We start from the raw sequence: 12235 nt of genomic DNA, 5'->3' as shown, positions 1-12235 counted from the left end.
GAAAATACTGTACTACTGTATTGTACTGTACTGTATTGGTAAAAACAAAAATACTGGTTGGAAAAAGTATTGTTATTATTATTAAAAATGTAAGTGAAAGGGATATCTTTATTCTTAATGATGTATTTTCAATTTTGCTTCTTGGGTAAATTATTGTTTTAAAAGATTTTTAAATGGTTCATTACTATTATTATTATTATTTTGCAATGCTGGCAGAAAATATTTTAGAGTTTCCCATTTTTAAGGATTTGTTTTTAGATGTTTTTTAATGGAAACCATATAGATAAAGACAGAAATGGTGTTTAAGATTATAATAATAATAGTAACAATAATAATAATAATAATAATGCTGTTATTGTTATTTACATGGAGTGTTGCCAGAAAACGATTTTATCAGGCAAAACATGAACAATGACCTTTAAGCGAAATGATTTATTCGAACCATTTATCCATGCTATATTTTCTACCAAACAAAGAGACAGTGAGAAATGGCACTGAAGACATGCTAAAGTGAGACTTGCTGTTTCCTTGAGCATCACTAAATTATCCTGCCAATGTGAAGCATAATGCAGCATCCTTCCAGAGTTTATTTACTGCTTTACGTGCAAATGTTTTTCTCTGTGCAGGATTGATCCAAGATATTAGGGTGAACTAAATGTATGTGTAGAAATAGTAAAGAAGCCTCTATGGAAACATATGTGAATGTGTTTAAACTAAGGGAATGTCCAGGGGTACATTAACCTGTTTCTCACTAATACTCTTTTATTCTATTTCTACTATTTTCCACTCATTTTTGGCTCGTTTCTTCTTGATTTGCATTTGGATCATTCTTCTTTTTGTGTTTTCCAACTGATCTGATCTCACACTTCTTCCCCTCCAGCTGGGTTTGTGAAGTCGCCGATGTCAGAGATAAAGCTCACCGGAGACGCCTTTGAGCTGTACTGTGATGTGGTTGGTAACCCCGTGCCGGAGATCCAGTGGTGGTATGCCGATATCAACAGGGCGGACTCCTTCAAGCAGCTTTGGGACGGCGCCCGCAAGCGACGGGTGTCCATCAACACGGCGTACGGTGCCAACGGTGTGAGCGTGCTGGCCATCTCCCGCCTCACGCTGGAGGACGCCGGGATCTACGAGTGCAGGGCCAGCAACGACCCGCGCCGCAATGACCTTCGCCAAAACCCGGCCATCACCTGGATCCGAACGCAAGCCACCATATCTGTGCTGCAGAGTGAGTGCTCTATGTACTGTAGTAGCTCCCACTGCACAAACAGACATGCACTACTGCTGGGCGATGTGGTGTGGTGTTGATATTGCATTTATACCTGTGGTCCGATTTTAATGGGAGTGATTTAGTATTTGACATGTCATTCTGCATGCAGCTATAATGACACTGAATTCGGCTGATGTGCATCATGTGTGCATCATTCTGAAATTAACTGAGAATGCATTTAAAATCCAATTTAGTTTCGGAATTTGATTCGAGAGCAAGAATATAATTTTTACAGGTTAGACTGCACAATGGTCATAAAAATTTTATATATTCATATTTTGTCTGCTTTCATGGATATTGACACTGACATGAAATTGGCATTTTTTTGTAAGAAAGTAACGGTGAGATTAAAATAACATTCTTCTTCCTTTTTTTGGGTGGGTGGGGGGGGGGGGAAATTATGCTTTTTGCATTAACAGCTGAAACAATAAAAAAGGTAAAGGTCACACAAGGTAAAAAAAAAGTCTGTTTTGAGGTTTGAAGGTTAATTTCCCAGAATGCATCACTTACATTGAGTTTCTTTAAATTGTAATATTGTAAAATCTTATCTTCATTCCAATTGAAATTCTGGAATGCTGGGGTCAGTTCAATTCAAATTCACACTGAATTATCATAGTAATCAATGGATTCTGAATTCTGCACAACCCTGGTGTATTTCAACTATTTTATGATTTCACATGTTGCACATCTGCTCATTTCTGTTTTACGAAATTTGCATATTTGTTTCTATGAATTATAATCTGATAATATGACTTGCATCCGTATGAAAACAGTAAATAATCAAACGAGATGAAGCACCTTTCATAAGTAGAGTATTTAAATCACCGGATTATCCTAAAATAGAAATTCCCGCATGATTATGCAATACATAAAGCATATTCAGAGGAAATTTGCAGCAAAAATAACTTAATAATGTTTTTTGCTGTAAAAAAAATGCAGTCCAGCCTTACTAAACAAAACAAACCCCTTAGTATATATATATAGGGACAGCATTGTATTAATTCCTCTTGTATTATTCTTATAGCTTGACCTTGGTGTGTCCAAATGTCCCCCTTTCCTTCAGGCAGACTTTGGGGGGGTCCCACTGACTTCCTGAATTTCCTCTCCTAATGCCTTTGAGCCTCTTGTTGTGGATGAGCACAAACCTAGACAGATCCCTGCTCTCTGTCTGCCTCTCCTCCTCACTCCTTCCTCCCTTACCCTACATGCCGTCCATCCTAGCTGTTTCTGTGTTTCCTGTGTTGCTTGGGTTCTTTATTTTCATTTCATACGGACATTATTTACTCTTGAATTTTTTGCCTGTTTGTTTTTTAGTTTTGAGTTGCGTGGGTTTACTTCAAAGCTTGACACTGTGTGCCCTGTGCAGAGCGTAAAGCCTAACGGCGCTTTGAAGTCATGCCGTGTTTTATCTGTGCATTTTGTCCTTGGGTAAGGGTGGATGGGACTAGGAAGAAGACACAAGGAAAATAGGTCATTTCAGTTATACGGGAAATTCCTTATCTCAAAATCTAAAAAAAAAAAAAGAAATCATAATCTTATCTCTGGTATAAAACTGACCCATGTGCATCCACAGCTGGAGAATGACCTTGTGCCTTCTTTGCTTTTACTGTGTGCCTGTGATTCATTAAAGACATGATCATCCTCCTGATTCCTTAAAACATAAAGCCAATCAGTCGGGTCTGATTCATTTGCGTGTGCTTAACTGAAGTTCAGGGATTACTGTCCATCAAAGGCTTGCTAAATTAAGACAAACATCTTTCTGTGTCAAATACCATGATATCATATTCTGTCATTATTAAGAGTCATTGTTGTCATATTATACACATGTGATAGACTGTAGTGAAAACCTCCCAAACCTGCAAAGCTCATTTCAATATTTATTAGGGATGCACCGATGTATCAGCAATTATCTGTTTAAAAACAGCCGATGAATCTACTTTATTACTAGTTATAGCATGAAATGAACATACATGAGCATCAGAAGGTGTTTAAAGATACAATACATCTTACTGAAATGAATCAGTCAGAGTTTCAGGCATGGAAAGATATCTATAAAATTGCTTATGAGCGATAAGCCACTTAATGCTTTCACCTGAAGAAAGATCAGGGTTGGTTAATGAGCTATAAAAACAACAGAGAGGAGATTTTTTACTGTTAATGTTTGAATAAATCTTTTCATTAATTTTTGAGTTTTCAGTTTTTGAGTGTGGTTATTACATCCAGTGTTGGCTAATTACTCTCTACTAATTAGATCTTCAACAGTGTAATTAGAATACTCTCCAAAAAGTGTTGCATTACTTATTACTAATTACTTTTTAAATCCCATGCCAACCAGTTGAACAATACAAGAATATGAAACTGATTTTTTTTTTCAAATAAAATGATTGATTGCATAAATTATTCTTGAGCTGACCAAAGTTTTTAAAAGGAGAAGGTTACATTAAAAACATACATTTTAACATTAGATGTGAATTTTTTTTTTTATAAATAACTGGTCAATTACAGAAGAATTAAGAGTAATCCCTTACTTTACTTTTTTAAGAGAAAGGTATATAATTACTGTATTTAATTACTTGTAATGCAGTACATCCAACACTAACTATATCTCATAATAAATAGCATTTGGATGTAATAATTTGACTTCTGCTGTTAATATTAACCTTTAAGATTATTAGTTATTTCTCAAACCAAAATGAGAGAGATCACTGTATACATTACGGCATTAGTTAGAGAATTTTTTTTTTTTCTTAAAAGGACATTCCACCCTAAAATGAAAGGTCTTTCCTGATTTAATCATTTTTTTTTTCAAATCTGTATGAATTTCTTTCTTCTGTTTTGAAGAATTTTAGTTACCAAACGGTTGATGGTAGACATTAACCTCCATAGTATGTATATATATATATAGAAAATTCTATGGAAGTCAATGGCTACCAGCAACTAGTAGTTTGGTTACCAACAATCTTCAGAATATCTTCTTTTATGTTCAACAGAAGAAAGAAACTCATACAGATCTGGAACAACATGATGGTGATTAAATGATGTCAGAATTTTTGGGAGGACTGTTCCTTTAAGAAAGGGATATTGATATCTGCAGATGTCATTCTGATTAATCAGCTCTGGGTATTGGCAAAGAAACTTAGTATCGGTGCATCACTAATATTTGTCTTTTTACCCCAAACTTCTCTTTACAGTTTTTCCGCCAAAGCTCCTCATCGATGACTGATGATTGTGAGCAGGACCGATTCATTGACTATTAAACTCTCTCCTCTTAGCAGGTGACCTCCAGATGACCTTCAGCAGAATCTTCAGACATTCTCGTAACCGTCCTGACAGATAGTGTGTAGGTGAGAGTAAGCAATCTTATGCCAGAGAGAGAGAGAGAGAGTACTAGCATTAGCGTTCCCCTCGGCTAAACCAAACTGCAGGAGGTGTAAGGAATGGTAATTAGAGGATGATCCCGAGCCCCTCCCAGCGGAGCGGGAATAATATCTGGAGGTTTACTGTACAAGCCAATCACAGGGTGATTATGCCTCACCCTGCTTTTTCCAACTGGGTGCTGCAGTTGCTACGATAGAGATTCACACACCCGGATGCTTCGCTCAGTGATTAAAGTCTGTACGTTTAAATTAAAAGCTTATTAAATGAGGATAAAACGAGGCTGTAGTAGTCCCAGGAACAATCTGCAGACTTGCCATACTTCCGTCCTAATTTTGAGGGAAAATCTATGGAATATATTTGAGTATTTAAATTAAAATGTGTTAAATGGTTAAAAATATTTATATTTCGACATAAATGTAAGAATTTGAATTGCATATAAACTTCCCATCCATTTGGATTATACAGTTTAAACATAAACAGGTCAGATTTCTGTATTACTGATAAACAGTTTTAAATACACAAGCTTTATATGTTTATCAATAAATTCAATTTGATTCAAACTCACATTTTAATTAATTGAATATAAGTTGCTCCACAGTCAAATTAGCTCATATTCGTAAAGTCTTTTTAAATTGATTTTTGCTGATGCTATTTGATTGTGTAATTATAATCGAATTGATGCAAATAATGGAGAAACCTGTATATCTGATAAATATACCTTACATTAAATTTATTGTAATTTAATAATGTTAATGTTAAAACTGTGTGAATCAAATGGCATGATGTAATTCAAATACATAAATAAATAAAATAATATATATATATATTTTTAGTGTATTATCAATAGCTAACTGAATCATTAGTTTGGCGTGATATTTCATAAATAAGGATGTGTAGAACTTGAACTTTTATTTTTATTTTATTTCGATCATGCTTTAGACAATTAATTGTCGAAAGAGTAAAACAATACTACTGGATTTAAATTTTGGACACTGATATATGCCATAAAATGTCAAGAGAGAATAAACCGACCAGAAACAGAACTGTTATTAGAAACTTTGCAGTTTGCACGTGAAATGATCCAAGTTGAACTGGATTTAATGGAAACTGCGGATGATGGATGATTTTGCTGTAAAAGCGTTCTCGTTTACAATTGATGAGGCTCATATTGTGGTCCGAACAAAACTGCATGTTCAGTTTTGATTTTTGATTGTCTGCAGGTGCAAATTCAGTGTCTAATTTATGAAATGTGTCAAAGTAGAAGAAATTGCAGGTCATTTTTGTCCCATGGCAAGTATGGAGGTGTACAGTATATGCTCTTAAAGGGATAGTTCATCCAAAAATGAAAAATCATCATTAATGTGTCTTTTCAAAACTGAATGACTTCTGTGAAAAACAAATTGATTTAGTTTATGGCTGTTCTCACATGCTGTGGCTCCAAATACATGATTTTTGTGGACTTTCATGATTTTTTTATGGTGTTTTGGAGTGGTCACTGCTTCCTCTCCAACTGCATTGTATGAAAAAAAGCAGCTCGTTGCAAACTTCTTTTTTTTTGTTTCACAGAAGAAAGAAAGCTTTGAAATGACATGAAGGTGAATAAATGATGACTGTATTCATCTTTGGGTGAATTTCCTTTTTAAGCATCAAGATAATCTATCAATGGACACGTTACACTTCTTATAGCCAAAACTAAATCAAATATATTTTTAATATGTTGTCTCCATTCCCCACACAGGAATGCATTCAGGAAAGTCTGAAGGAAACATGAATGTCCGCTAAGCTCATAATGTTTTATTCACTAATTGTCCAGGACTTTGTCTTCGTTTTAGAGCCACGAATCAATGCTTCCGATCAGGAGATTTTGCAGCCTAAAAGTGGTCAGGAGTTACCCATCACCCTTCAGTGTAACCTCACTAACTCACACAGCACCCACCGGGAGACCTTCTGGATGAAGAACGGACAGGAGATTTCCAACACAAGGACGGAGCACAAACACACAGAGTTCAAGTGAGATTGAAACAAGTTTTTTGCTTTGGGTTTATCCATCACATTATAAAAATAAAACAAAAACCATGTTGATGGATTAGGAAAGCCCAATAGCTCAGCAGGCAGCTCTGCAAATAAATGTTTAATATATGTATTCTGTATTCCAGGCCTGTTAGTCTGGCTGACAGGTGGAATGGATCTCATGAAAATCTGTCATATTTCACCCCAAAATCAAATAGAAAGCAAGAGAAATTATATTTTCACTTTGCAAAAAGTTAAATTTTTAATGCATCATTAATTTACTTTTTTTTTGTAACATAACTGTGTTTTCCCCATTTTTCTTGATTGTCTCTCCAAAAAAACAACAATAATAATAAAATGCTATATATAATATATATAGCATTATTCACTTTTTTTTTTTTTACAGGACGGTAATGAAAATCATTGCACGAAAAATTAAAAATATCAAACGCAAAAATCGGTGTTTCTTAAACCAGACTTAATTTAAATTTAATCAAAACACAATTTATATGTTTAATTGAGAATCTGATCTCTCAATGTCTGTTATTTATTTCTTTGACTTTGGGGTGAAATGCAGTTTCAGAAGAAGCTTTGTTCTAAACTATATTTCAGATACCTGTATAAGAAGTCTGTAATATGAAGCTATTCCGAGATTCTGAGGGTCTTAGTGTAACCACCGCAGGAATCTCTGAGGACAATCGGGATGTTCAAGCACAAACTTTAGTAAGACGTCTGATCAGAGCTTTCAGAAAGAGTGATGTGGCGCAGGGCGATCTGCTGTCAGACTGCATGTCACAGGCTCCTCAGAGACGCTTGCACTCAGAGCAGACAGCTCTAGCACCGCGTAATCAAGTTTCCAAAGCACATCTCCACACAGCCCGCCAGCTGAAAATTGCTTGCTGAAAATGTTGTCATAATAGCTTTCTCTGTCTGATGATTAATAATGTAGTGTTTTTCCATTGATTAATATCAACTCATAAAGCAAAGGCTCACACAAAAATGCTTTCATGTCATTCCAAACTTTATTTAAGGCCCAAGCCACTAAGGCGCGGGTCCCCTAGGGATTACTATTATTATTATGTATTTATTATTATTGTTTAAGGACCTTAACATGCTCAAAAAATTTTGAAAATTGGCACACAGGTTGAAATCTGCGGCCGTTGGGACACCGCAGAGGCTGGGACCCGGGGGTGGCACAGGGGCTCTACAGCGCCCCCTGGAACTAAGTCAGAAAACAGCATTTCTGCATTTACTGTAAAGCATGATGCTTTGATTCCCAGGGAATGCATGCATTGATATAAACCTTGAATGCAGTGTTGAAGGTATCTCCCAGATGACATAAATGTAAATGTTCCCCACACAATGACGGCTTCAGGAGACTTGAAACATTGTGCGAGCAATATAAGCTTATATGGGAGAAAATGGTTTCTTCAGATTTGGATTGTTTCGCTGAATACATAAACCAGCATACAGGTTTGCAGTGACATGAGGGGGAGTAAACATGGCATTTTCAGTTTTTGGTGAACTGTTCCTTTAAGAAGTGGGAAACGTGTTCTAGTTTTGAGCTGGCAGTGATTTGTGTTTCTTGTTTTGTAGGTTAAGTAAACCGAGGACAGACGATTCGGGTGAATACATGTGTGTCTACACCTTTAAGTCTGCTCCCAATGCTAACGCTTCCATTGAGGTCAAAGGTAGGAAATCCTTTTACAAAACTCATTAACATATTGTTAACACCATCCAAATGCTGTTGCCATCCAGTAGAGACCTAACCCGTGTTATAATTAGCAATTTTTTGTAGTGTAATTAGCCTCTCTTCACCTTAAAATAAACTCAGTGGAGAGCCGCAGTTTGCTGGAGTGAATCCAGACAGTCACGTCCTGAAGTCTCACTGTGGATGAAGACGGCGATTGCATCTCGTTAGCGTTTGTCCGCGCGGTGGGTGGCGTAGTGACACCCGGAGAGCTGCTGTCACTCATAATCAGGCCAGTCATCCGGCCTGGACTTCATAACGACTCAAACGTGCTGCGTCTGGATATATCAGACGCTGAATGAAAAAAATGAGACGAATAACAATCTTCAACACTTTTTTGTGTGAGTGTGCATGTGTGATTCTAATTACTGTAATACAACAATTTCTTATATTAAAAACAGTAATACTGTGTGTTTGTACTTATATAAATATAAATTTGTAATTTTATTTTAAATAAAATAAACATAAATTAGTATATGGCGAATATACCATATAACAATTTATTTGCAGTTGATTTATTAATTATACATTTGTTTATCAACATATTTGTTTATTTATGATATTACAGTAAAATTCTAATACAACTTTATTTTATTTTCTTTTTTAATTATTACCTGACAAATCAATATACCATTCTTTTTTTAATATTGCAGAAATAGATTTTTTTTATTTATTACAGTAAAAACTGTAATACTGTTTTTATTTATACTATTTTCACTTTATTCAAATAAGCATAAATTTGTATCAATGCTATTACAAAATAGATTTATTTAATTACTGTAGTTATTTCTTACAGTAAAAAAATACTTTTTTTAATCAAAGTTTTATTTTGGATTAATTTAAGTTTAAGTTTAATTAGGCATAAGCTAGTATTTGGCAAAAAGACAAACCTTTTTGTTTTTTTTGCATATTACAACTTTATTTATTTATTTTACTTTATTTTACTGAAACAAAAAACACCAATACCATGATTTTAATATTTTAATTGAATAATTCGTGCATATTTTTATTTTTTATTGAAATCAGCGTAAATTAGCACATGACAAATAAATATAGTATTGTTTCGTAGTTATTGTTGTAATTTTTGCATATTAAAAATAATGTTTTTATTTATATTTTGTGGTGAAATATGATCCAGTCATGTCCTTGACTCATTTTGAGGTTATTAGCTTGTTTTCTGGACCGTAGGAACTACAGATGACACAAATAATGTTTGTATGTATATAAAGTGGATGGTGATCTCACAGACCCCTGAGACCCGACACAGTCTGAGCTTGCCTGCGTGTTCCTCACAGTTAAGCCAATTTGTTTTGACACGGCCGTCAGATGCATTGAGCATGCCCGGACCGTTGTGTCAAGGCTCTCTTTAAGCGATGCCTGGTTATGTAACACGCTGATGTCGCTGTCCGCTTTGGCTGGGCTTTTCTGCCCCGAGTCTGTGAGAAGACAGCATTCAGATCCATGTGCCACAAGCTCCGTTCTGCTCCTAGAAACACACGATGAAGAAGCACAGCCTCCATCCTGATGTACGGTTCATGTCCTGTTTCTATCTCTGTACATGCACAACTGGAGCCACAAGATGCCTTATGAGTTCATTCATATCTGCCTAATTCAGGAATCAATGAGCAAGTTTCAGTGCTACATAATATTGTGGTTGAATACTTTTTTAATGTCTTTTAGTATTTCTCAAAGACAGAAAAAGGAGCAAATGAAAACATGACCAGGTCACAATTAACAAATGACTTTTTTATTATTATTTGTTTTTATAATTTTTTTCTTATTAATTTATTTATTTAAATAAACAATTAAATGTTTATTCATTTATATTTATTTAATAAAAAATTAATTTATTAAAAAAGTATTTGTATTCTCATTTGATTTTCTTTACTTTAATAGAGTATTTTTTTAATCATCAGTACATCAAATACTATAGTTACATACAATTTTTATACAATTTAAATAATGTTTTTTTTTTCTTTATGACACTAATATGAATGAGATTTTACATTCTTAGAAAATATATTTTGACGTATCCGGGGTTTTTTTTTTTTTTTTTTTTTTGAGAATTGCACCTATTATTAGGACTTTTAAGAAATGTATTTGTTTTTCCAGTGTCTCAAATGTGTTTCTCATTAGAAACAGATAACAGTAATACATTCATTTTCAGTAAAATAAAATATATTACTGTAATATAGTGTTTTTACAATCAAATATGAATATAATATACTAATAATATATTTATCTTTATGTCTTATATATATTTCTCTTTTTAATATATAATATATATATATATATATATATATATATATATATATATATATATATATATATATATTATTATTATTATTATCTATATTATGATTAGGATTTATTATATATAATATGAAGTTCCGTTTGTGATTTTTTTTCTTTGACACTAATTAGAGATTTCCTGCATTATGATTTTTTATAAATACAATTTTAATATAGAATTTACACAAAGAACTATTCAGATTCAAATTTAGATGTGTTTAATAGTCATGAAAAAAAAGTAATGATCCTAAAAAGTAGGGTTCATTTTCTTAAAGCAAAATATGTGTTATTGGTTTCTTTGATTTTGTGCTGAAATATGACCTGCACATGATCTGAGATTCACTCGAATGCTAAAAAAAAAAAAGTCCTGAGGCCCAGTGACATGAGACAAAAATATCCCGTCTTGGATATCAGATGAATATGAGGTTCTGTCGTCCTTTGAGAGTCGTTCAGGTTGAATGTGGCCCATCATGCAGTCTGTCTGTTCACCCCAGCCCGCTCCAGTCTTTGGCACCTTCTCTCTCTCTCTCTCTCTCTCTCTCTCTCTCTCTCTCTGTGTCTCTCTCTCTCTCTCTCTTTCTCTCTCTCTCTCTCTCTGGTTTTGCACTCTAAGGCAACAGATGGAGGTTTGCGTGAAGGGTTGGGTTGGGATTAAGGCTCTGGATTCACTCCCAGTGTTTCTAAAGGCAGGAGTTTTCTCTCCACTATCATAATATTCAAGCTCTGCACTCCCAAGTCTTTTTAAACAGCGATATACTGTGATGTTTGTGCACAGTAATCACAGATCACTCTTCCATACAGTGGCATAATCAAATGAAATCACATCAGGTGCAGTAAACCCCGGCCTGTACCTTCACATATGTTTTATATTTAGTAAGGCATTATCAGTGAAGGATGTCTGTGCACCATCTGTCGTGCGCATGAGTCAGTTTTACTCCATACATTGGCCCTGCATGAATTCCTGTCTCTATTGTGCTGTATATAGTCCATCTGTCGCAAATTGCATTGGGTTTGGGTTACACAAGCTCCTTCCTTTCATGGCAAACGAGAAGCCCTACAAATAGCAGCGTAGAGGAGCTATCGGTATTCCGACACCGTTACCGATCTCTACCCGGCATTGATCACACATTTCCGCTGGCGATCAGGATTTGAAAGCATGCCAGGCGATTCACAAACGGCTGTGAGAGAGGAGAATGCTGAGCTCACGGTCGCTTCTCAAAATGTAATGTCTTATTTTGGATCATGTTTCACCACAAAAAATCTAATTATCAAAAATGTGCTATAATTCATGTTTTCATAATTTGTATATATGGAAATTATTCAGTTGTACATTATATACAGTTATACATACACATGCACTACATTTATTACAAACATTACAGTATAATAAAAGATGTTGTGATTGGAAGGAGGATGATTTATTGTGTCTCAGAGACACTGTGAGTGAGGATAATGCCGAGCTAAGCTCCCCATTGCTTTTCTGCCCGTGACTCACACACACACACACTTATACACACACACACACACACATACAC

The 12235-nt window shown here is 34.8% G+C and overlaps 2 protein-coding genes across 3 annotated transcripts in view; both read left to right on the top strand.

The window, feature by feature from the left end:
- Positions 1 to 12235, top strand: part of aamdc (adipogenesis associated, Mth938 domain containing) — a 407769-nt gene that overhangs the window by 192502 nt on the left and 203032 nt on the right. The window lies entirely within an intron of this gene.
- LOC132101755 (neuroplastin-like) overlaps positions 1 to 12235 on the top strand; it is a 33654-nt gene that overhangs the window by 8855 nt on the left and 12564 nt on the right. For both annotated transcript variants that reach the window (XM_059506941.1, XM_059506940.1), the window contains exons 2-4: positions 881 to 1228; positions 6481 to 6658; positions 8255 to 8349. In XM_059506941.1, the coding sequence (XP_059362924.1) occupies positions 881 to 1228; positions 6481 to 6658; positions 8255 to 8349 (621 nt within the window). The remainder of the gene's footprint in view (positions 1 to 880; positions 1229 to 6480; positions 6659 to 8254; positions 8350 to 12235) is intronic.

The sequence above is a fragment of the Carassius carassius genome, chromosome 23 (assembly GCF_963082965.1).
Source record: "Carassius carassius chromosome 23, fCarCar2.1, whole genome shotgun sequence".
Lineage (NCBI taxonomy): Eukaryota > Metazoa > Chordata > Actinopteri > Cypriniformes > Cyprinidae > Carassius > Carassius carassius.
The sequence above is the reverse complement of the archived record's forward strand: the minus strand, read 5'-3'. Positions and strand labels throughout refer to the sequence as shown.